General features: G+C 43.8%; 4 protein-coding genes across 7 annotated transcripts in view; all 4 read right to left on the reverse strand.

Annotated features, from left to right (window-relative positions):
• Positions 1 to 622: 622 nt before the first annotated feature.
• Positions 623 to 1,495, reverse strand: LOC117354996 (zinc finger protein 678-like; the record flags this gene model as incomplete). The annotated part of the gene is made up of 1 exon (XM_033932952.1): positions 623 to 1,495. A coding segment is annotated over exon 1 (873 nt), but the record flags the coding sequence as incomplete, so codon positions are not given.
• Positions 1,440 to 5,155, reverse strand: LOC117355275 (zinc finger protein 2-like). 4 transcript variants are annotated; one of them, XM_033933587.1, is made up of 4 exons: positions 4,733 to 5,155; positions 4,336 to 4,462; positions 3,812 to 3,925; positions 1,440 to 1,873 (listed from the first exon to the last, which is right to left on the reverse strand). In XM_033933587.1, exons 1-4 carry the CDS (start codon positions 4,754 to 4,756, stop codon positions 1,500 to 1,502), a joined length of 639 nt encoding a protein of 212 aa, XP_033789478.1. In that variant the 5' UTR covers positions 4,757 to 5,155; the 3' UTR covers positions 1,440 to 1,499. The 4 variants fall into 4 exon arrangements, with proteins under 4 accessions (XP_033789478.1, XP_033789480.1, XP_033789476.1 ...); XM_033933589.1 differs by having other exon boundaries at positions 1,440 to 1,870; positions 4,733 to 5,153; XM_033933585.1 differs by having other exon boundaries at positions 3,812 to 3,931; positions 4,733 to 5,147.
• Positions 5,156 to 15,657: 10,502 nt separating this feature from the next.
• Positions 15,658 to 16,275, reverse strand: LOC117354998 (gastrula zinc finger protein XlCGF49.1-like). The gene is made up of 2 exons (XM_033932953.1): positions 15,903 to 16,275; positions 15,658 to 15,821 (listed from the first exon to the last, which is right to left on the reverse strand). The coding sequence occupies exons 1-2, from the start codon at positions 16,273 to 16,275 to the stop codon at positions 15,658 to 15,660; spliced, it is 537 nt and encodes a 178-aa protein (XP_033788844.1).
• A 277-nt stretch (positions 16,276 to 16,552) lies between these two features.
• Positions 16,553 to 25,279, reverse strand: part of LOC117354999 (zinc finger protein 436-like) — a 44,089-nt gene continuing 35,362 nt past the window's right edge. Inside the window, exons 4-5 of the mRNA XM_033932954.1 lie at positions 16,891 to 16,962; positions 16,553 to 16,740 (exon numbers count right to left, since the gene is read on the reverse strand). Of these exons, the coding sequence (XP_033788845.1) occupies positions 16,553 to 16,740; positions 16,891 to 16,962 (260 nt within the window). The remainder of the gene's footprint in view (positions 16,741 to 16,890; positions 16,963 to 25,279) is intronic.

Raw genomic sequence — 25,279 nt, forward strand, 5'->3', positions numbered from 1 at the left:
TCATGAATTTTTAGATCTGAAAACAAGTTAAGCTTTTATTACACTCAGTACATGAAAATGGTTTCTACCCTATGTGGATCATTTTCTGTCTTTTTAGAGCTGAAAGCCGAATGAAGATTTTATTACACTCAATACATGTAAATGGTTTGTGCCCTGTGTGGATCCTCTCGTGAATTTTTAGATCTGAAAGCCAAGTGAAGCTTTTATTACACTCAGTACATGTTAGTGGTTTGTGCCCTGTGTGGATGCTCTGGTGATATTTTAGGCCTGAAAGCTGAGTGAAACTTTTTTTCACTCACTACATGTATAAGGTTTTGTACCCTGTGTGGATCATTTTGTGTCTTTTTAGATTTGAAAGCTGAGCGAAGCTTTTATTACACTCAGTACATGTATATGGCTTCTACCCTGTGTGGATGATTTTGTGACTTTTTAGATGTGAAAGCCAAGAAAACCTTTTCTTACACTCAGTACATGCATATGGTTTGTACCCTGTGTGGATCATTTTGTGATTTTTTAGAGCTGAAAGCCAAGCAAAACTTTTCTTACACTCAGTACATGCATATGGTTTGTGCCCTGTATGGATTATTTTGTGTCTTTTTAGATATGAAAGCTGAGCGAAGCTTTTCTTACACTCAGTACATGTATATGGTTTGTGCCCTGTGTGGATCATTTTGTGACTTTTTAGATGTGAAAGCTGAGCGAAGCTTTTCTTACACTCAGTACATGTATATGGTTTGTGCCCTGTGTGGATCATTTTGTGTCTTTTTAGATGTGAAAGCCAAGTAAACCTTTTCTTACACTCAGTACATGTATATGATTTGTGCCCTGTGTGATTCATTTTGTGACTTTTTAGATGTGAAAGCTGAGCGAAGCTTTTCTTACACTCAGTACATGTATATGGTTTGTGCCCTGTGTGGATCATTTTGTGACTTTTTAGATGTGAAAGTTGAGCGAAGCTTTTCTTACACTCAGTACATGTATATGGTTTGTGCCCTGTGTGGATCATTTTGTGTCTTTTTAGATGTGAAAGCCAAGAAAACCTTTTCTTACACTCAGTACATGCATATGGTTTGTGCCCTGTGTGGATCATTTTGTGACTTTTTAGATGTGAAAGCTGAGCGAAGCTTTTCTTACACTCAGTACATGTATATGATTTGTGCCCTGTGTGATTCATTTTGTGACTTTTTAGATGTGAAAGCTGAGCGAAGCTTTTCTGACAATCAGTACATGTAAATGGTTTGTGCCCTGTGTGGATCATTTTGTGACTTTTTAGATGTGAAAGCTGAGCGAAGCTTTTCCTACACTCAGTACATATATATGGTTTGTGCCCTGTGTGGATCCTCTCGTGAATTTTTAGATGTGAAAGCCAAGAAAACCTTTTCTTACATTCAGTACATGTATATGGTTTGTCTCCTGTGTGGATCATTTTGTGTCTTTTTAGAGTTGAAAGCCATTTGAAGCTTTTATTACACTTGGTAGAGGTAGATGGTTTCATATTTTTATGATCCCTTTTGTGCAGTTGAAGTTTTTTTTTTGTGGGTTTTTCCTTTCTTCTTACCATGGTGGAATTTAGAAGTAATTTTATCACTGTTTTTAATTTGGAAGGGTCCCTCTGCTAGGTGTCTCTGGTTCTCAGGGATGTAACTCAGATCCCTGTCATTTCTCTCACACTTCCTGACTTCATCCCTTGAGACCTCTGTAGGGTCTCTCTCTTTCTTTGATTTCTGCTTATAATTCTTTGTGTTCATCTTCTCAGTTCCCTGGGAAATATTCTCACAGACATTTTCTGACTGTGTTTGGATTTGTTCCATTTCAACTGGTTCTTCTCCTTGATTCTTTTCTCTCTTCCATTTGTGCTGGATCTGATGATCTGCTGGATAAAAACAGAAGGTATTTCTCATGAGTTAGAAAACAGCAGTGGTTTCTAAGATATTAGTATAATCTGTGTATAATGAGAAAAGAGAGGTTATGTTGCACCAGGACTGGTCAGTTTCCTATTTGCAAAGCATTTTCTCAAGCATTTATCTCGAGACAGTGCCAGTTTGTGAGCTGTTTCTTGGAATTGGCAGTGTGGAGAGTTAAGGGAGTCAATTCTCTCAAGGGTGCTAAAAGTGTGTAATCTACCAGCTGCCTTCCCTGCTTCATCAGCTAAGCTTGGGCGTGGGACCTTGCTGCTGGACTTTAAAAAGCCGTGGATGGCCAATTTAAGGATTACTCAGGATGATCCATTTTGGAAACTATTTTGAAAAACCGCATGTTTGGAAAGAACTTTAAGTTTTTGCAGTTTGATGTGGATTTCTACCGCAAAGATCTAAATATTCTCTCAACTTTTCTAAATCTAGATTCAAAAACTCAGTTAATTGGGAGTAATAGCAACTGAGAGGTTTGTGTGTCGCAACTGGAAGTAGCTTTTGTAGTTGACTGAACTAGGTATCTATATCTTCAAACCTGTTTACCGTGTTAGGTATAAATTCTAAGTTAGTTCTAAATCTTTTAACAATGGATTATCTAATTAATTTCTTTTTTTTATATCTGATCTGTTTTTGAAGCAGGTTTTTAGGAGTATCAGCTTGAGAATTTATTTCGACCATTATTCCTTAAACAGCTATGCAAGATCCGACCAACTTTATCTCCAGTCACACACACTTTATAATTTTGCTGAATTAGGTCCATTCCCAATTCAAGTGCTAATTTCTTCATGTCATCAGTCTAGACCTACTTATAGAAGAGAGCGATGTTTAAAAGGGAACACAACCAAAAAGAAAGACTTTGTGGAGAGTTGATGTCCAAGATGAAGGCTTGATTAAAACTGATCAATAATCCACAAGGGAAAAGAAGAGGATTCAGAGGTCATATAATATTCAACAAAGGTTTGGGCTTTCCTTAGCCAAACTCCCAGGAGCCTCCTCTCCCAATTTCATCTCCTATCAACCCCTAACTAGGGAAGTTTCTTGTGGAAGCCTCTTCCTCAGGTCATCCTCTTTCACAGGGACCTCTCTGAATGATTCTACTTTGAGGCACATAAACGCATCTCTGCCCGAGTCTCACCCCCTGATTGAGTAGGGATGCCTTGTTAAGGTGGCTTCGCACTGAGCTGTAGAGCCCAGTGCATTCTGGGACATGTAGTCTGCTCAATCCTGGGATAGTGGCCCCTGCTATATAGAGGCGGAATGGTAGCATTAGTGAAAGAGAATCCCTTACTCCAGGCTCTCTCAAACTTTCTTGAACTGGGGCACACTAAAGGTAGTGGCCACGGCTTGAGGCACCCAGAAGTGCGTGGACATCGCCTTGATGACATCATGCATGTGCGTGACATCATCACGTCGACATATGCGAATGTGCAGAGGCCCTCTAGAAGGGCCCTTAGACGCCAGTAGGGGATGCCAGCAGGGAAGAGGGCCAGAGAGGAGAGGCACTGGCGCCAGCTGATTGTCAATCACAGTGGTTCTCAACTACTTCAAGCCAAGTACTCCTTAAGATGGGATGGGGAAATTAAGTTCCTGCAGGGATGGGGACAAAATTGTCCCCATGTCATTCTCTAGTTAAGCCTTCAATTATAGACCAAGTGATTTATCCTCATCTATAAAGGGGTAGCATCCCCAGCAGTTCCCCTACAGAAGGTGCTTATCCCAGTCCCTCTTATTATCCTTTTGATCACTTTTCTCCTCAACAATGAATTTCCTGTCTAATTACTTCTCTTTCCTCTTCCCCTCTTGAAGTCAGTCAATTTGTACCTTTGCTTAATCTTTTGTAAACCGCATAGAACTTCACGGTATTGCGGTATATAAGCTGTTATTATTATTGCACTCACCTGAGCAGTTGCTTTTCCCACTTTCTCTTTCCTCCGATTCAGGCTCACCCCTGATGTACGGCTCTTCCCCATGTTTGATGTGGGATATAATCTTAGGGGTGAAGGTCGGAGAACCTGTTGCTGGGTCAAGAAAATTACATTAATTATCTTAAATTTTATACCTTAAAAAAGTAACATAAACCTAGCATTACCAAACGTCCAGGAAAACCCGGACATGTCTTTTTTTAAGATGGGGGAGTCTGTCTGGGTTTAGCTGGCACTCCCAACTTATGATTTTAAAGTGTTGGAGGCTTGGGCAGATGAGGACAGAGCTTTCAAGGATGGAACAGAGAAAGAACTCGCAGGGATGGAGAAAGATCCTAAGAGGACAGGGACAAATTTGTCCCCATGTCATTCTCTAGCACTGCGGGACAGCAAGACTCTCATGGTGTCGTTTGTGTTCATCACACGAGACAAACATAATCAAAATTATCTTTATAATGATGGTCCACTACTGCTAATAGACATGTAAATTAATCCGTTACCCAGTGAGAGCAGGGTCTGATAGTTCTCCTCCATCACCTCCCTGTAGAGCTCCTTCTGCTCTTCATTTAAATACTCCCACTCCTCCTGGGAGAAAGAGACAGCGACGTCCTCAAACTTCACATGCAACTGAAATAGAAACCAGAAACACACTCAGCCTCTTCCAGCACTTCCAGAAAGAGGCCTCCCAGGATTGATGCTCTTTAGGGTGGAGGGAAATTTACATTCACATAACCCACAGTCCCAGGGTGGTTCTGTTTGAGAAGAGCTGCCAGTGCTGGGGCTGAGTGAGGCAGTGGGAGATGCTTTGGGGTGGACAGAGAGTATTTCAATCCCAGAGGAGGGTTCTGGGCACTGAAGGGTTTCTGGGTTGGTCTCTCTCCTTTCAACAAGACCCACCTGGGCAGAAGCTCCTGCAGCCATTTCCCAGGATCAGGCTTTAGCTCTTGCAGTGAGAGGGAACCGGAAGTTTCAGCTCAATTGCAGGAAGAAGAAAAGACTCGTTTCCTGTTGGGCACAGGATGATGACATCACGAAAGGGGCGGTGCTTAAAACCGAGAGGATTCCTTATTGGCTCTTCCCCTTTCAGAGCTGATTGGTCAGACAGTTGCTGGGGTGGGAGAGAAGTGGAAGGTTCCACCCACTAGCACTGAGAGGGGTGGAGGAGGATTTTCAGCTCCCGGCACTGATTGGTCAGACTGATCCTGGGGCGGGGACAGGAGTTGAAGTGGAGATGAGGAGAATCATTGCAGGGCTTTGCCTTCTTCAGGTAGGAAACGGACCCCTGCTGCCATTCTCCTGCCTTGGCTCCTCCCTCCCCGCACAGCCTGTCCAAGCTCCGCCCCTTCCAGGAGGAGTCTAGCAAATGTGAAGCTCCGCCCTCCCCCTTGTGACGTCATCGGCCTTTGTCCTATTAAAAGCTTCCAGTGCTCGCTCTCCTTTTCTGTTCTTCTCTCCTTTCCCCCAGCCCTGCAAGAGAGAAACCCTGGAGCCAGGGAAAGATCCCGATTCATGTCCAGATCCTGCCCAAAGGATGGATGGAAGTGGAGAGGAGAGGGGAAGAAGCTGGATGGGAGGGGCATAGAAAGAGGGCACATACTGGATAGGAGGAGGGGATAAAGGAAAAAAGGCACATGCTGGATGGGTGGAGGAGGTTCAGATTAGTGAGATACTGGAGGGGTGAGGGAAAGAAGTGGTGAGTTGGAGGAAGACAGGGAAAGAGGGAAAGTGAGGACTCCATAGTTGGAAGGAATTTAATCTGCTACTACTTTTAATTTTTTCTATAGAGCTACCAGACCTATGCAGTGCTGTACAGAGTCACAAAGAAAAAGACAGTCCCTGCTCCAAAGAGTTTACAATCTAAACAGATAAGACAGACAAACAGGTTATCATGGATACAGTTAAGGGGAACGCTTAATCAGCCGGCTGGGTTGGTGGGCAGAGGAGTACAATCCACCATTCTCTCCAAACTCGACTACTGTAATGCATTTACTTATGCCTTACAAAAAAAAGTCTCCACAGACTCCAGCTTATCCAAAATACCGCAGCCAAGTTGATTTTTGCAAAACGCAAATACGACCAAGTCTCCCCACTACTTACCAATCTCCACTGGCTCCCAGTGCTTTCCAGAATTCATTTCAAATGCTCCTGTCTGGCCTTCAAGATCATTCACGGCATCCTTCCGCCCCTAATCCCACTATCTTTTAACGCCTCAAGGCCTGCTACCACCAGATCCGCCCACAGACATAAACTATCCTTCCCCTCTCTGCACGGTATTCTCCACGCGGGCAAACTGGGAAAGTCCCTCGTCTTTGGAACAATCTCACTTTCCCGCTGCGGAACCTGGGCTCCCTCCAATTATTCCGCAAACAATTGAAAACCTGGCTCTTTTCTAACATATAATCATTTTTTTCCCATCATAAGATCATTTTTTTCTCCTGTTTATATTCCTCCCACTCATATACTCTTGTAAATCATTCTCCTCTCTTCTTATATTTTTAAACTTTGTAAACCGTGCCGAGCTCCACTTCCGTGGAGATGATGCGGTATATAAACCTGTCCTAAGGCTTAGTTTAGTTTAGTGTAGTAGGGTTATTTCAAGACCACCAAGCCAATGGCGGCCCACCTTTTTAGCAGTTGGCACTGTAGTCCAGATTTCCATTCCCCCCCCCCACCCCAATGGGATCCATTGCTGCAGAAGCTCTTCCTCTCTACGGGTTGCCGACAGAGTGAGTGAGGTAAACACGCTGGATTCTGCGACTTGGAAGTTTTCCTTCTGCTACTACTTCATGTTCCTATTTAAGCGAGCTTCAAGGCCGGCGAAGGCAGCGTGTTTAGTTCACTTGTGCTGCCAAGGCCCAAAGATTGAAAAAGCAACTGCCATTGGATCCTGTGGAGGGGAGGAATTCAGAGGAGGTCACGAGGGATCAAAGAAGGGGTGGTTTATATGCTGGACTGCAGGGATGGGGAGAAAAACAAAAGAAAGATGCCAGACCTTCAGGGGCGGGGAAGGGAAGAAGGAGAGAGAGAAGTAGGGGAGAGGGGGAAAAAAAGGACAGAGAGATGCCAGACCACAAAAGGGGAGGAGAGAAGGGAAGGACACAAAGGTCAGACTGTGGGAAGGAGAGGAGAAAGATGTCAGACCACCAGAGAGAGAGAGAGAGAGAGAGAGATGTGCTACATAGGGATGGAGAGGAAGGAGGGAGAGAGAGAGGAGATGGTGTACAGGGATGAAAGGGGTGGGGAAGAAAGATGGAAAAAATGTTTAAGAAAAGATGGGAATAGGGGAGAAGAAAGAGGGAGGAAATGGTACACACAGACAGGGGTGAAGAGAGGAAAGAGATGGTGCATGCGGACAGATGAGAAGGGTAGACATGGAAAAGTAGATAGATTTGAGAAGGAAGAAGAAAAATGGAAGAAAGTTGAATATTAAAAGTTAATGCCAAAGATGGATGTAGAACAAAACACAAAAGACCCTTCATCAATACTGGGCAAGTTTCTCAAATAATATCATCTTATAACATTGAAAGGCTTTTAGATATTTAAATGTGCTCATAAGCTCTTCAGCAAGGCGCCACAGCAGCGGTACAATGTCGCTGGAAAGGTGCTTGAATTTTAATCATAACACATTGCATGGAGCAAGGATTCTCGCTTCTACTGGAGTGGCAAATGTTATGGCTCTACAAAAGCTGTTTAACAGTACACCACTTATCTGAAAAGGTCAGTTCACGGCTCCAACACAGTCATACTTATCCAAACCTTATACCCACATATATCTGAACTGAACACAATAAAACCCACACTAGACTAACTAATCATTCATTCCAAGAGCTAGCAGCACAGGAAGGCCGCATCAAAACTTGTCTTAAAATTCAACTTCCTCCCACAGAAAGAGGACAAACTCACAATCAAACATGGGTTGTTTTGTGCCTTACTAAACACACCAATTACAGTGGGCAAGAATCGATATTCAATCTACTTAGTATCCGCAGAACTCCATGTTAATCTCTAATTTTTGAATTTTTCATGTGATATTCCTTCCTCTGAAGGATTCCTACTCAGAATCGCCGCAGAAACATTTCCCTTAATGGCGCCGGCGTCCATAAACACCGCAGCAAAATTAAAGAACCGCCTTTACTAAAAGCACAACCAATTGCAACCATGTCAGCAACCAATCAACAAACTTTCTTACAGACAACCACCAATCCAATCACTCCCTCAGTGGTATCTACCAATCATTGTTCACTTGTTCTCCACATACTTCCGAACCTGCAAAAACGTTCAAATCGTGTCTAAAATCTGACCTCAACCATTCCAAAAAAATATCTTCCGTTCGACTGCCCGGTTCAAACCTACAGGTATCAAAGAATGTAAACGAAAGATCCAGCATTGTCCATATTGGATCAAATATCCAAATCCCCCCTCTGCTCTCCACTGTGACAGAATCAATAGCAAATACCCTGAAACATTCAAAAATATGTCCAGTCTCTTGACAATGTTGAACCAGGGGCACCCAATTTCTTTGTGAGAACTGCTGACCTGTGTTCAGTGACCCTTACACTCAAGGATCTAGTAGTCTTCCCCACGTACAACTTGGTACAGCTACATATTAGAACATAAATTACATTGGAAGACATACAGGTTGTAGAATGACGTAACCTATAAAAAACGAGTCACACTCCAAAGTAATAGCACAAGTCTTACATGTTCCACATTGCCGATGCCCCCCTGTCAACATAGGACCAGGAACTGAAGGAAGCAATGGTGGACTCAAGAATTCCTTCAAATTCTTACCTCTGTACCCCTCAAAGCAGGGTGACATTGCATAATTTCCCTTATAAGACTGGCCACCTCTTCCCCCCCTGACATGTATCACATAAGCAGAGTAATTTCTGGTGGAATTCGTTATGCCAAATCTTTAAAATGGAACGGATAATAGCCATACAGCAGGGGCATTTTAAGAAATTTAGGAATATTTGGGAGCCATTAACAAACTATTGTACAGAATGAATATTACTTTTTTCCCTTTGTTCATACAAGTCCAGGGTGGGGGGGGGAATATTTTATGATTTCCTTTGCTTATGAATAATTGTAGGGTATAAGGGAGGGGGGTTATTTGATGCGAGTTAGAATTTGATGATATATTAAGTGATGTTAAAGTATAAAATGATTGTATTATATGTTACACTTATTGTGAGTTTTAAAAATGAATAAAGATTATTAAAAAAGATGTTCTATCCCTATTTTGTGGCTGTAATAACAATGTGCGGTTCTGGTATTTAGCTCATTTGTATGCTCTCCTACGTGTGCATTTGGAATAATCTCTCTGGCCTGGTGTTTGAAAGATTTCTCATCCTGGAATAAACACTGGAATCTCGAAAACTGAGAGTACGGCAAACTGTTTTTGAGAGCCCGTGGATGACAACTATTGGCGTGTAAGATAGCGTTACGATCTTAAACACTTTAGTAACTAAATGATGTCCTATTTTGTGGACTTGTACATCTAGAAATTGAAGCCTGGAAGGGGACCAGCTGGCTGTGAACTGAATCTGTGAATGACAACTATTTAAGCATTGCATGAATGATTGACGTTTTGTTCTGTCCCTATCCACAGAAGAAAGATGTCATCTATGAAACGTTCCAATAAAAGGATAACGCTTTTAAATGGAGAATGGTCCAGCCACTGCTTTTCAAAATCATACATGTATAAATTGGCAATACTAGGAGCGAAAGTCGCCCCCCATGGCCACCCCTGACATTGTGATCGTGATTGAGCTGAAGCCTCATTGTTGTTTGAAGTTAAGTTCCATATTTACAGAATTTATAAAGTTTATAATTTTAGTATGAAAAAGAAGTTAACACATGGTTGGAGGTGGTGATAGGCCAGTGATTATGATACCCGCCAAGTAGATCAGCTTTTGCTGTTCTGTAATGAGCTGAGTTAAAAATATCTGAGGTTTCACCACTGTTTAACCCACAGGCGTCAAACTCAAGGTCTGTTGACCAAATCCAGACCACGTGGTTGTATTATGCGGCCCACGGTCCGATGCCCCCAGTGTTACCTTGTGGCCAACTCCCTCCTCCTCACAGCTGTAGTGTGCATGGAGCCACGTCCCGCACCTCATCCAGAAGCATTCCCTCTGACATTGCGACATCAGAGAGAAGGCTTCCGGTTCAGGTGCAGGTGGGGTCTGGGGCGTAGATCTGGCCCACGACTTAGCCTGTGTTTTGGTTTTCGGCCCCTTAATGCAGTTTAATCTATTAATGTGTACAAGAACAACAGTAAGAAGTTTCAGTCATACCTCCTTTTTTATAATGATGAATAAGATGCTGTGATTTTTATTAATAATAATTATTCATGCCACATTTTTTTAAGTTCAATCATCTTTATTGAAAGTTTTTTTGCAGTTTGATATTTTATGACTTTTTTGTCTTTGTTTTTATTTAACATAAGAACATAAGAATAGCTTTACTGGGTCAGACCAATGGTACTAGCCCAGTATCCCGTCTTCGCTGAGGCCAATCCAAGTCACAAGTACCTGGCAAAAACCCCAAATAGTAGCAGCATTCCATGCTACCGACCCATGTCTGTCTCATCCTTACTTGGACGGCAGGTTGATCCAGGTTCTGTCTCGGCAGGAGTACAAACGAGCAGTGGAGATGGTGATGTCTCTGCTACAATGCTTGGGTTGGATTTTCAACTCCAATTAGAGCCCGTTGTTGCTGTTGCAGACCTTGGAGTATCTGGGCCTTCTCTTTGATACCGTGTTTTTTTTCCCAAGCTAAGCTGATAGAAACTTCAGAAGCAAATCAGAGATCTCCTGGATCTTCCGGTTCCCTCAGCCTGGCATTATTTGCAGGTCCAGGGAGGCCTCCCTGGAGGTGGTCCCCTGGGCCACAGCCCATATGTAGCCTCAACAGGAGTCTCTCCTCTTTCAGTGGTCTCCACAGTGTCATTCCCTTCAGATGCCACTTCCCTGAACAGAACCAACTCGCAGCAGTCTGGGCAGGTGGCTTTGGAGGGAGGCTCTCTGCCAGAACAAATCTCTTTGGATCACAGAGTGGTTCACTCTCATGATAGATACCAGCCTGCCAGGCTGATGTGCTCCCTGCGGGGACCACTCCAAGTACTGGTTGATCAATCCATACTACTGACCCACGCCTATTTCATCCTTTGGATCCATGTCTGTCTGAAGCTTTGGACTATTCGGCTGGCATTTCTCGCTTTCCTGCTCACTTAGGCAGGGAAAGAGGTGCAATTGAATTTCTGGATTTACAGAGCCAGCTAAAGCATAGCCACATAAGTACTAGATTCAGCCCTTAACTGTCTAGAGAAACTGCATTGATAGGACTGACCTTTATAGTCTTATTTACGTGGTTATTTTGGCTGGTTAAGGGATGAATCTCAGCTTTTAACTGGCCAAGTGCTGACCCCAAAATAGCTGGTTTTGACTGGTGCAAAGCAGATATTTTCAACAGCCCTAACTGGTAAAATGACTGGCTAGCCAGTGAAATCATTTTGAATATCGACCTGTAGGAATTTAAGCGCTTTCTTGGAGAGTTCTCTGGATGTTATCACAGCTAAAACCTTCACTTTGGAACATAAAAATTATATTTTGTGACTATTTCCACCATATTTAACATCAATTTCGTAGCTCAACTATTCATTCCTTTCCTGACCTTGCTCAAGTGATACAGAAGCACAAGAAGGACTTTTTGTCTCTAAGGCCGAGGGCCTTGGCACTGAGGAACAAATTCTGTATAGGACGCTGGTGCTGAGAATTACACAGTGGAGTCCTATATAGAATCACCGATTCTCTAACCGGCATCCATGTCACAGGCACCGGTTAGAAATGGGGATTCCTTCTGCCGAGATCAGACAAAGTAGTTGGTGGGTACATCTACAAAACTTGCTTTTGTATGTTTCCCACGTGGACATTTTTATTTTTGAAAATAGGGACTAAAGTAGATGTTCTAAGGACCAAAACTTATACCTAGCTCTTTTTCAAAAATAAAAGATAGATGTTTGGCAGTTTTGAAAATGGACAATTTCCCTACTGGGTTTGTGGACATCTTGCACAAAACATCCAACTTCAGATTTAGGCACACTTTCGATTATGCCTCTCCACATGGTTTTACTCCAGTATGATTCATCATGTGCAGTTTTAAGTGTGATTTCTGATTAAAAGTTTTACCACATTCTGATCATGTATATGGTTTCTCTCCTGTATGTATTCTCTTCTGCCCCTTTAAGCCAATTCCACCTAAAATTTTTTACCACATTCTGAACAAGAATATTGTTTCCTTTGAGGGTAATTACTCCCCATATGAATTCTCTTGTGCTGTTTTAGTCATTAAAGCTTTAACCACATTCTAGACATGTAAATGGCTTCTCACTCTCATGGACCCCTGAAGTCATTTTAAACCTGATTGATGATACAAAGTTTAATCATAAGATATATATTTATTCATTCATTTAATTTTCTATACTATTCTCCCAAGAGAGCTCAGAACAGTAAACATGAATTTATTCAGGTACTCAAGCGATGGAGAATCTTTCTTTCCCATATGGATAATCACAGTTTTTATACATAATTAGTTGTATTCCAATTTCTATTCATTGTTGAGTTGTTATAGGTCAATATTCAGCCGGAGACAGTGAGCATCTAATATAATAAAAGCCTACTCGCGCATGCGCACTCCCATCTGCGTGTTCCGTTTTTCGTGCACTGTAGGGCACAGCAGGTAGGAGTGCGCATGCGCGCGAATCTCTGTCTCTCTTTCCCCCCCCCCCCCCCCGAGGCGGATGTCGGCCACGGCGGCTGTTTTCTCCTCCCATTGCCTGCCAGTCTCAACCATGACCCCCCCCCCATCTTCATTGACTGCCCAGCCTCAAACCTGGCATCCCCTCTCTCCCTTGCCTGATAGCCTCACCTGCCCCGCCTTCCTCTTCCTGCCGGGCTCACTCCTCCCCTCTTCACTACCCCCTGGCAGCCCTGAACCTGTTCTCCGTTCCCCGCCAGTCTCCTCCTCCAGCGGCTAATCCACCATCGCCTCCGTCACCGCTCGACACTCTTCAACAAGATGGCGGGATCACTGGTGGAGAACAACGGGCCGGTGAGTGGCGCGGCGGGGGCAATGCAGGTAGAGACTGTCGGCTGTGGTTGCTGTCCGGAGGCCAGACGCAAGGTAAGGGGTGCTGCTGGACAGGGGAACAGACAGGGGGGGAGAAAAAGGAAGGCAGGCTTACTACTGGACAGGGGGACAGGAAAGAGATGCTGATGGACAGGGGAAGAGATGGGGGGAAAAAAAGGAAGAAAGGCCTACTTCTGGACAGGGGGACAGGAAAGAGGGGCTGATGGACAGGGGAAGAGATGGGGCGGGGAAGAAAAAGGAAGGGAGGCCTGCTGCTGGACAGGGGGATAGGAAAGAGGTGCGGGGGGGAAGAAAAAGGAAGGGATGCTTACTGCTGGACAGGGGGACAGGAAAGAGATGGGAGGGGGAAGAAAAAGGAAGGGAGGCCTACTTCTGGACAGGGGGACAGGAAAGAGGTGCTGATGGACAGGGGAAGAGATGGGGGGAAGAAAAAGGAAGGGACGCCTACTGCTGGCAGGGGGATATGAAAGAGGTGCTGATGGACAGGGGAAGAGATGGGGTGGGGAAGAAAAAGGAAGGGAGGCCTGCTGCTGGACAGGGGGACAGGAAAGAGGTGCGGGGGGGAAGAAAAAGGAAGGGATGCTTACTGCTGGACAGGGGGACAGGAAAGAGACGGGAGGGGGAAGAAAAAGGAAGGGAGGCCTACTTCTGGACAGGGGGACAGGAAAGAGGTGCTGATGGACAGGGGAAGAGATGGGGGGAAGAAAAAGGAAGGGACGCCTACTGCTGGCAGGGGGATATGAAAGAGGTGCTGATGGACAGGGGAAGAGACGGGGGGGAAGAAAAAGGAAGGGATGCCTACTGCTGGACAGGGGGACAGGAAAGATGTCCTGATAGACAGGGGAAGAGACGGGGGGAAGAAAAAGGAAGGGAGGCCTACTGCTGGACAGGGGGACATGAAAGAGGTGCTGATGGACAGGGGGGAGATTAAAAAAAAGGGAGAAGGGCTGCTGCAGGATAAGGGGAGTAGTGAAGGGGTGGTGGTGGACACAGGGGAGGTAAAAGGAAATAATAATAATAATAACAGTTTATATACCGCAATACCGTGAAGTTCTATGCGGTTTACAAAAGATTACAGGAGGTACAAAATGAGTAAACTTAAGAGAGAAGAGAGTGAGAATAGGTCAAGAAGACCGTTATTGAGAGAGGTGTATGGGTCAGTTGTCTAGGTACTTCAGGAATAGGTATGATTTTAGGCGCTTCCTGAATTCCTCGTAAGTGGTGGGTGAAAGCAATTGTTCTAGGTCTTTGCCCCATAATGCTGCTTGATGTGAGAGAAGGTGTTCGTGGTGTTTTTTTTAGTTTGCAACCTCTGATTGGGGGGGGAAACGAAGTTCAGATGTGAGCTTCTCTTGTGTTTGTTGGTGGAGAAGGTGAAAAGGTCCATTATGTATTTGGGGGCTTGACCATAGAGTACTTTGAAGCAGAGGCAGGCGAACTTAAACTTTATGCGTGCTTCTGTTGGTAGCCAGTGCAACTGCTGGTAGTAAGGTGTCATGTGATCAAATTTCTTTAACCCGAAGATAAGTCTGACTGCTGCATTTTGCACTAGTTGCAGACGTCGCATATTCTTTTGGGAAGGGAGAATGGGTGGACAGCCGAGGAAAAATAAACACAGAAAGACAGAAAGCGACTAAGGACAGAGAGAGAGAAATAAACACAGACACACACAAATATATTCTAGCACCCGTTAATGTAACGGGCTATAAGACTAGTCATCTATAATCTATTTCTATGAGGCTCATCCCTTCTTCAAGTTTAAGAATGTACAATCTAGGTATATATTTAAAGTTATAGATGAGAGTCAAGAATACCAAAGCTATATAAGAATGCAGAAATGCTGTAATGTTAGCACACTCTTCAATATTAGTTTTAGCTTTCTACAATATTTTATCTCAGGAATTTCTGCTCGACAATTATTCCTTCTGCCACTCTTAAAAGTTCACATACACTTTCATTCTGTATCTCCTGTATGACTCTTCTTGTATCTCTTTAAATGTGATTCCCATTTAAGCTTTTACAACATATGTTTTCGCTCCGTATGAATCCTCTCATGCATTTTAAATCTGATTGTTGACTAAACCTTTTCCCACATTCTGAACAGGTATATGGTTTTTCCCCAGTATGAATCCTCATGTATTTTTAAAGTTGATTGCTGACTAAAGATTTTATTACATTTTGAACATATATATTGTTTCCCTATACTATGCATCATGTTGTGCTTTTTTAAAACTGAGGGATCACTATATCTTTTCCCAAATTCTGGACATGAATATGGTTTCTCTCCAGATAAATCCTCTCGTGCATTTTTAAATCTGATTGTTGACTAAACCTTTTCTCACATTCTGAACAAATATATGGTTTCTCTCCAGTATGAATCCTTTAGTGCATTTTTAAATCTGATTGACTAAACCATTTCCCACATTTTGAACAGGTATATGGTTTCTCTCCAGTATGACTCTTGTGCGTTTTTAAACCGGAGGGATCACTATATATTTTGTCATTCTGGACATGAATATGGTTTCTCTCCAGTATGAATCCTATTGATTTTTTAATTGTGACTGCTGACCAAAGTTTTTCCCACATTCTGAACATGTAAATGGTTTCTCTCCAGTATGACTCCTCATGTATTTGTAAAGTTGACTGCAGACTAAAGCTTTTACCATATTCTAAACAGGTATATTGTTTCCACTATGCATCATCTTGTGCCTTTTTAAAGCTGAGGAATCACTATATCTTTTCCCATAATCTGAACAGGTATATGGTTTCTCCCCAGTATGAATCCTCTTGTGTGTTTTTAAATTAGCCTGCCAACTAAAGCTTTTACCACATACTGAACAGGTATATGGTTTCTCTCCAGTATGAATTCTCTTGTGCGTTTTTAAAACTGAGGGATCACTATATCTTTTCCCACAATCTGGACATGAATATTTCTCTTCAGTATGAATCCTCTTGTGTGTTTTTAAAGCTGAGGGAGCACTATATTTTTTTCCACATTCTGGACATGAATATGGTTTATCTCCAGTATGAATCCTCTCGTGTATTTTTAAACTTGACTGCCGATTAAAGCTATTACCACATTCTAAACAGTCATGTTGTTTCTCTCCACTATGCATCATCTTGTGCCTTTTTAAAGCTGAGGCATTACAATATCTTTTCCCACATTCTGAACATGTAAATGGTTTCTGTCCAGTATGAATCATCCTGTGAAAGTTTAAATGTGATTGCAGAGTAAAGCTTTTACCACATTCTGAACATGTAAATCGTTTCTCTGCAGCATGAATCATCCTGTGACAGTTTAAATGTGACTGCTGACTAAATCTTTTACCACATTCTGAACAGGTATATGGTTTCTCTCCAGTATGAATCCTCTCATGTATTTTTAAACTTGACTGCTGACTAAAGCTTTTTCCACATTCTGAACAGGTATATTGTTTCTCTCCACTATGCATTATCTTGTGCCTGTTTAAAGCTGAGGGATCACTATATATTTTCCCACATTCTGGACATGAATATTTCTCTCCAGTATGAATCCTCTTGTGTGTTTTTAAAGCTGAGGGATCACTATATTTTTTTTCCACATTCTGGACAAGAATATGGTTTCTCTCCAGTATGAATCCTCTCATGTATTTTTAAACTTGACTGCCGACTAAAGCTTTTCCCACATTCTGAACATGTATGTTGTTTCTCTCCACTATGCCTCATCTTGTGCCTTTTTAAAGCTGAGGCATTACTATATCTTTTCCCACATTCTGAACAAGTATATGGTTTTTCTCCAGTATGAATTCTCTCATGTATTTTTAAATTGGACTGCTGACTAAAGCTTTTACCACATTCTGAGCAGGTGCATTGTTTCTCTCCACTATGTGTCATCTTGTGCCTTTATAAAGCTGAGGGATCACTATATCTTTTCCCACATTCTGGACATGTAAATGGCCTCTCACTCTCATGGATCCTCTGAAGACATTTTAAACCTGTTTGATGATAAAAATTGTTATCACAGTATAAAGATGTAGAATGTTTCTCATTTATTATGTGAACTCTTAGGTATGATATAAAAGCTACTTTTTAAGTAATTAGTTTTTTTCCTGCTTGTATTAATTGTTGAATTGTTATGGGTGAATATTCAGCCAGGGGGGACTAAGCATAAGCTGGCAACTGCTAACTAGATTAGTCCAGATAGTCAACACTGGGCCATATCTGGGCCCCAGCATTAAAATCTGTTGGTATTGAGTGCAGTTCCCAAATAGCTAACTAGACACAGGACTGGTCTTACTTGCCCAGTTAGCTATGCGGTTAACAGCATTGAATGTCGCCCCTGTACATCCGCATCATTCCAGGGTCTGACCTGACTCCACCACTGTCTGGATCGTGCTGGGATGGTCAGCGCTGCTACTGCTGCTTGTATGATGGACCATTTCCTAGCGATTGCTGATCTGCTTCTCTCTTTCAGTCCTGAATGCTGCTTAATGGACTCTCCCGAGTGAGGGACACGTGACCCAAACATGTCATCTCTACTCACCAGAGTGATTCTAAAACGGAATCGGGTTTTGCTCCTTGGGGCGAAATCTTGGGAGGGATTGGGACTTTTCCTTCTTTCTTTGAATTCCGTGTTGCTGGCTGTTGTTTTCCTTGTGCTCCTCTACAACACACCATCTCAGGCCATGACTTCTATCTCCTAAGTGGACCTTATTAAAGATCTAATAAGAGCTCCAACATTTATGCTCACAGAGACGTGGCTGCGTCTGGGAGAGGGGGTGCTGTTACTACAATGCTGCAACTCAGGGTTTAGGGTCTTTGATCGAAATCGCCAGTCTAGAAGAGGTGGGGGACTGGCAATTGTAATTTCACCCAAGACTCAGGCAAAGCACCTACAGTATCTGTTGACTCTCCTCCTCATTCAGAAGCTTTACTACTGGAATTTTCTTCTCCTTCACCTCAGCCACCTATTATTAGTTTATTGCTCCCCTACCTCATATGCATCTGAATGGCATAAGGTCTCCCAAACCATTACTAGATTCCCGTCTCTTATTATTCTAGGTGACTTTAATGTTCATGTGGACACAGCATCACATCCGAAGACCTCCAACTTCTACACATTCTTGTCTGACATAGTTTACCCCAAAATTTACGCCTTTTTCAACACATGACCCACCTGATATTTCGTGATCTCCCATAGATTATCCAATTTTCACTTATTCTTAAAAAAGCTGATCTGGGGAAATCTACTAGTAACTAGCTCCTAGTTTCCATTATCCCATTCCTAGCTAAAATAACAGAAAAGCTGGTTTTATTAACAACTCCTTGATCAAGCAGAGGCCATCCACACCCTTCATCCTAGACAATCAGGTTTCCGTATGGGCCACAGTAGAGACTATCGTAACCTCCTTGCGAAGTGACAAACGGTAATTTAGATTTTAATCACCCGCTTAGTCTCCTTGGATCTGATGGGCGGCCTTTGATCTCATTCACCTATTCTCTAGTGCTTCAGAGATTATCTTCTCTTGTGCTATCGGATATGGTTCTAACCTGGTTCACCTAATTTCTTCAGCATCGATCATTCACAGAATATCAAGATAGTGAAGTGTCTCCTTCCTGTCAACTCACATCTGGAGCTCCACAAAGGTCTATTTTATCTCCCTTCCTATCTAATATCTTTCTTAGTCCCCAAGCTAAGCTCATTCAGGCCTTCAGTATCTATTCGGATGACATTCTGCTACAATATCCCTGTGATCCAGTAGCCCCAAATCTAATTCCTTTGCAACACTGCACAGATGCCATAGCCCGCTGGCTCAAAGAAAACCATTTGCATCTCAACACGTAGACAAACATGTTTATTGAGACAGAGTTAGCATGGGTTCAGCCGGGGGATATTTTGCCTCACAAATTTACTTGACGTCTTTGAAGGTGTGAATAAACATGTGGATAAAGGTGAGTTAGATTTTCAGTTGTGGATTAGGAATTGGTTATGGGATAGAAAACAGAGGGTAGGGTTAAATGGCCATTTCTCTCAATGGAGGAGAGTGAACAGTGGAGTGCCGCAGGGGTCTGTACTGGGACCAGTGCTATTTAACTGATCTGGAAATTGGAACGACGAGTGAGGTGATTAAATTTGCAGATGACACTAAACTGTTAAAGTTGTTAAAACGTATGTGGATTGTGAAAAATTGCAGGCGGACCTTAGGAAATTGGAAGACTGGGCATCCAAATGGCTGATGAAATTTAATGTGGACAAATGCAAAGTGATGCACATTGGGCAGAATAACCTGAATTACAGTTACAGATGCTAGGGTCCACCTTGGGGATCAGCGCCCAAGAAAAGGACCTGGTGTCATTCTCTCTACTTGTTCCTCTCTCCTGGGTCTGGTTAGGACTAGCAAAACAATGAAACCTTCTGCTCAATGTGCAGCAGTGGCCAAAAAAGCAAACAGGATGCTAGGAATTATTTAAAAAAGGGATGGTTAACAAGACTAAGAATGTTATAATGGCCCTGTATCGCTCCATGGTTCGACCTCATCTGGAGTATTGCGTTCGATTCAGTGGCGCTAGAAGAGCGACCAAGATGGTAAAGGGGATGGAACTCCTCTCGTATGAGGAAAGACTAAAACGGTTGGAAAAGAGACGGCTGAGGGGAATTATGATTGAAGTCTACAAAATCCTGAGTGGAGTAGAACCCGCCCCTCCCACTTGACCCGGCTACCCTTCTTCTCTTAAAGTCGCCTATGGCCTGTTTAGGTTTGTGCAACACACAAATATTACATTAGATTAGGTACAAGCGGATCAATTTTTCACTCCAAGAAGTTTTTCACTTGAAGAAGTTACAGGGAAATACTTTTAAAACTAATAGGAGGAAATTTTTTTCCACTTGGAGAATAGTTAAGCTCTGGAACACATTGCCAGAGGATGTGGTAAGAGCGGATAGCGTAGCTGGTTTTAAGAAAGGTTTGGACAGGTTCCTGGAGGAAAAGTCCATAGTCTGTTATTGAGAAAAATGCAGGGGAAGCCACTACTTGCCCTGTATCAATAGCATGGAATATTGCTACTCCTTGGGTTTTGGCCAGGTACTAATGACCTGGACTGGCCACTGTGAGACTGGGCTACTGGAACTCGAATCACCTCCGTCTGTATTTCCCACCCTTTTTGGTTCTCCGCTCCTCTCAGCAGTAATTGGTTCACATCTAAACTTTTCAGAACACATTTCGAGCCAAATTCTATAAAAAGCGTCCAGATTGTAGGCGAATTTCGAGTTCACACCTGACGACGTCTACTACGAATTGGCAAGATTCAAGGTGAACAAAGCCATGGGACCGGACAATCTACACCCCAGGGTGCTCAGTGAGCTGTGTGATGTCCTGGCAGAACCGCTATCAGGACTCTTCAATCTCTCAGCATCAACGAGATTCTCAAACTCTTCAATCTCTCCCCATAGACTGGAAAACAGCTAATGTCGTTCCACTGCACAAAAAGGGTTGCAGGGCAGAGGCTGCAAACTACAGACCGGTGAGTCTCACATCAATAGTATGCAAACTCATGGAAACACTAATCAAACATAAATTAGACGCAATCTTGGATGAGGGGAATCTACGGGATCCCAGTCAACATGGATTCACCAAGTTTAGGTCCTGCCAATCCAATCTCACCAGCTTCTTTGACTGGGTAACAAAACAGTTAGACTTGGGAGAATCCGTGGACGTCGTATACCTAGACTTCAGCAAAGCTTTCGATAGTGTCCCGCATCGCAGGCTGTTGAGCAAGATGAAATCAATGGGGCTGGGAGAAACACTAACTACATGGGTCAATGACTGGCTGAATGGCAGACTTCAGAGGGTGGTAGTTAACGGTACCCTCTCTAAAACATCGGAGGTGACCAGTGGAGTACCGCAGGGCTCAGTCTTGGGCTCACTCCTTTTCAACATATTCATAGGTGACCTAACTCAGGAGCTTCAAGGTAAGGTAACGTTATTCGCTGACGATGCCAAACTATGCAATATAGTGAGAGATGGCAATTCACCCGATAGTATGACACAGGACCTACATTTGTTGGAGCTTTGGTCCTCAACCTGCCAGCTGGGCTTCAACGCTAAGAAATGCAAGATCATGCACCTCGGCAGCAGAAATCCGTGCAGAACTTACACCTTGAATGGTGAGACCTTAGCTAGAACTTCAACAGAATGAGACTTGGGAGTGATCATCAGCGCAGACATGAAAACTGCTGATCATGTGGAGAAGGCTTCATCTAAGGCAAGACAGTTGTTAGGTTGCATCCACAGGAGTTTCGTCAGCCGGAAGCCTGAAGTCAGCATTGAGCTGATTGTGGCAAGGAAATCTCCCTGCCGCGATCAGCTGAGTGGCTGAGGCAGGGAACCCACCCCCGCCTGATGCCTCTCCCCGTAGCATCACTGCCCCGCCCCCGGAAGGAGTGCCCAATTCCTCCTGCCAGACCCCCTCCCCTGGAAACATGGCCCCACCCAACTACGATAATGCTGGGCCTGCCAGCCGGAGGGTATATGCCTCCCTCCAGATGGACCTTCTCTTTACAAGGTACGGCAGGGGGAGTTAGGGGTTGGTGGGTGGTTGGTTGATCAACGGGTGGGGGTGTGCCTACCTTTTGCCTATCGCGGTTGGGTGGAGGGGAGAGTCGGGGGCGGGGGATTTCGGCAGGAGAACAGGGCACTCCTCCTGCTGGGGGATGTTTTTGGGGGGCAGGAAGAAGTGGGTATTCCTCCTGCTGACTGACTTTGGGGGGGAGGATTTGGGGATTCCCTGTTGCTGCGGTTGCTGCTGAGCTGATCACAGAAGGGAGATTCCCTTTCGATCAGCTCAGCAGCAACAAGATTCTCTAACCGGCGCCTATGACAGACGCCAGTTAGAGAATCGGGGTGGTTAGGCAGGATTAGATGGGGTTAGGCATCTCTCCGTCAGAACAGACGCAATTCTGTTTAGGACACCCGTGTGCGATTCTCAAAAGCCACTTAGGCAGCTGCTGAGACCGGGCATCCTAAACAGAATCAGGCCCTTCCTCTGTACTGCAGTCGGGCTCTTCATTTTACGTCAACTTCCCTGTGTCCATCCCTTTCTTCCTACAGAGACTCTGCCTTAGTAACATCTCACTTAGTTTACTGTAACGTAGTGTATGCAGCTCTTCCACAATCCCTTCAAAATACCGCAGCAAGTTTCCTATGCCGAGCCAGAAGGCGTGATCATGTGACCCCATTATTCTCTCAATTACACTGGCTGCCTATCGCTTATAGAAGACATTTCAAGATCCTGATTCTGACCTTCAGAGCACTTAAGAGAGGGGACCCCGGACTATCTGGCAAAGAAAATGATACCCTATGTGCCAAGAAGAACACTTCGCTCCCTCAATGACCATCAGCTAGGCTCACTAGGACTCTACAAGAAAGAGCGCTTTTTTCTTTTCTGCCCCCACATTGGGGAATGCTTTGCCCCTGGGGTTCATCTGGTTAAGTGAATTCAAAGTGACTCATTTGCTTTTTGAAAGCTTTATCTTAACATTTTTAAGGACAGAGGAAGCAGGGCAGCAATCGCTGGGTACTATGTCCCATCTTTCCCCCACTGTGTCTGAACCTTTTCTATTATATAATTTATGGAGTTATTTTCTAACTTTCTGGATTATTTATTAATTATTTTGCAAATCATGTAGACCTGGATGGTCCATAATTGTGCGATTCATCAAGTATAATGAATCAAACATACATATTCAGCAGCCCTGCCTGGTTAAGTGTCAGGGAATAGCAGCGGTTGGTCCACTCAGCATGGTCTAAGCCAGAGGTGTCCACACTTTTTGGGCTTGCGAGCTACTTTTAAAATGACCAAGTCAAAATGATCTACCAACAAAATTTAAAAAAAACACAAAGCACACTGTACGCAGAGAAAATGTTAATTATCATTTATATTCGGGTTTTTTTCAAAGAGGTCAAGGCAGATGACTCTATGTCACCTCAGTAACAACCATACAAAATAGACAAATATACCCCCCTCCCTTTTTACTAAACCGCGATAGCGGTTTTTAGCGCAGGGAGCTGCGCTGAATGCCCTGCGCTACTCTTGACGCTCATAGGCTCCCTGCGCTAAAATCCGCTATTGCGGTTTAGTAAAAGGGGGCCATAGTGAAAAATATAGACAGCAGATATAAATTCAGACACATTTTGATCACTAAATTGAAAATAAAATCATTTTTCCTACCTCGTTGTCTGGTGATTTCATGAGTCTCTGGTTGTACTTTCTTCTTCTGACTGTGCATCCAATCTTTCTTACCTTTTTTCAGCCTGTATGCTTCCTCTCCTCCAGACCTCATTCCCTCCCAATTTTTTCTTCCTCTCTCCCTGCCCTTTCTTTCTCCCTGCCTCTCTTTTTTTCTCTCTTCATGCCCCCTTTCTTTCTGTTTCCCTTCTGTCTCCTTGCCTGCCCCCTTTCTTTTTTTCTCCCTGCCCTCCCCCAAGCCACTGCCGCCGCCATCGGGGAACAGGCCCCAAAGCCACCGCCGCCCCAAGCTCTCCCTGCGTCAGGCCGACCAGCATTCCTCTCCCCGACGTCAATTCTGCTGTCGGAGAGGAAGTTCTGGGCCAGTCAGGTAGTGATTGGCTGGCCCGGAACTTCCTCTCGGAAAGCAGCCTACTATTAACTGTCAAGGTCAATCCCCTATTCAAGCCTGGCATGGAATCTTCCCAGTTTGCTTTATGGACGTTGCGAGGACTTATACATCTTCATCAGGTCCTTACCCACACGGGCAGCATGCATACTTTTCAACAGTTAGTACACTTCTCCCTCCGTATCCACAGGGGTTAGGGGCAGAGCCAACCCGCTTATATTAAAAAACCTGCAAATAATATTCAGGCCGGCTCTGACCCATCCCCCGCTTCTCCCGGCATCCCTTAAGATCGCTCCTGCCCCGAAAACCCGCTAGACCATCAAGTAAGGCTTAAAGGGGGGGTCTAAGAAGGCTTAACCTTTTCCTATCGTAATAAATTTTATGTTACACTAGTTCCAATCGTAATTATTTTAGCAAAGTTTTGTATTATTCACCCTTATCATTTACGGCTATTGTAAACAATGGAAATAAGTCATAATTCTGTAAATTCAAATATTTTGTGTTCCTGACAGATTCTTCAAACTTTCTAAAAATAAAAGAACAAGAGGGCACTCGGAAAAGTTGAAAGGGGACAGATTCAAAACGAATGCTAGGAAGTTCTTCTTTACCCAACGAGTGGTGGACACCTGGAATGCGCTTCCAGAGGGCGTAATAGGGCAGAGTACAGTACAGGGGTTTAAGAAAGGATTGGACAATTTCCTGCTGGAAAAGGGGATAGAAGGGTATAAATAGAGGATTACTGCACAGGTCCTGGACCTGTTGGGCCGCCGCGTGAGCGGACTTCTGGGCATGATGGACCTCAGGTCTGACCCAGCAGAGGCATTGCTTATGTTCTTATGGCTCTTTATTAGTATGGGACATACGATGGCAACGACATTTTTGGAATGTCCCGTCATCGGGGACACACGATAGGAAAAGGTTATGTTTAAATGATTTTTATTATTCCAGCAGCAAGAAGCAAATACAAACAGTAGTACCATTCAGGAAATAACATTTTCAACAATATAATCAGTTCCCCTCCCAACCCCCCCCTCCCCTCCCCTCCCCAAGAATCCATGGCCAGTCCAACAGCTGAGAGTGGGAATAAAATCTTAAAGATTCAAAAGTCTACTGCGAGCACACGGTGAGAGGTCCTGCCAGAAGTGCTCCCACACCTGACAAAATTAGCGACCCGGGCCAAGAGTCAAGTCTCCCACCATGCGTCTCTCCAGTGTTGCGTGCACTATCATTAGGGATCTCCATTGTGCATATGACGGAGGATCACGGGAGAGCCAGTTGGTGAGGATGGCTTTTTTTCCCATCAAAAGGGCTCTGGAAATAAATGCTGACATTCCCCTGGGTTTGGGCGAGGCTATATTATAAAATCCAAATAACACCCTCGGTTGCGGAAGCCATCGCCGTCCCCAAAGCGATGTGGTATATAGGCCAAGATGTCTCCAAAACTGTTGGATTGCGGGGGATAGGAAAAGGTTAAAAATAACCCGAAAAATGAAAACGGATCAAAAAAAAAAATCACGAATAACCAAATCCGCAGATGCTGAAACCGCAGATTCAGAGGGAGAAATGTACAGCGATACGGATTCACAGCTAATGACACTTTGCCATATCTTCAACTCAGACACTATGTACGTTCTCTACCTGTGGCAACCTTAGCCTTGACTATATGGAACGCCCTGAAA

This window comes from Geotrypetes seraphini, chromosome 2, assembly GCF_902459505.1.
Source record: "Geotrypetes seraphini chromosome 2, aGeoSer1.1, whole genome shotgun sequence".
Classification (NCBI taxonomy): Eukaryota; Metazoa; Chordata; class Amphibia; order Gymnophiona; family Dermophiidae; genus Geotrypetes; species Geotrypetes seraphini.

What these genes read in the sequence shown, in the direction of transcription:
- LOC117354998 (XM_033932953.1), bottom strand. Translation starts at nt 16,275, where the DNA reads ATGATTCATGCTGCAGAGAAACGATTTACATGTTCAGAATGTGGTAAA. An exon ending in GAAATATTCATGTCCAGATT is followed by an intron (nt 15,822 to 15,902) that starts GTGGGAAAAGAT and finishes ATACCTGTTCAG; the next exon opens with TATGTGGTAAAAGCTTTAGT.
- LOC117355275 (XM_033933585.1), bottom strand. Translation starts at nt 4,756, where the DNA reads ATGGCTGCAGGAGCTTCTGCCCAG. An exon ending in CTGCAGGAGCTTCTGCCCAG is followed by an intron (nt 4,463 to 4,732) that starts GTGGGTCTTGTT and finishes TTTCTATTTCAG; the next exon opens with TTGCATGTGAAGTTTGAGGA. An exon ending in TCAGACCCTGCTCTCACTGG is followed by an intron (nt 3,932 to 4,335) that starts GTAACGGATTAA and finishes TTCTTGACCCAG; the next exon opens with CAACAGGTTCTCCGACCTTC.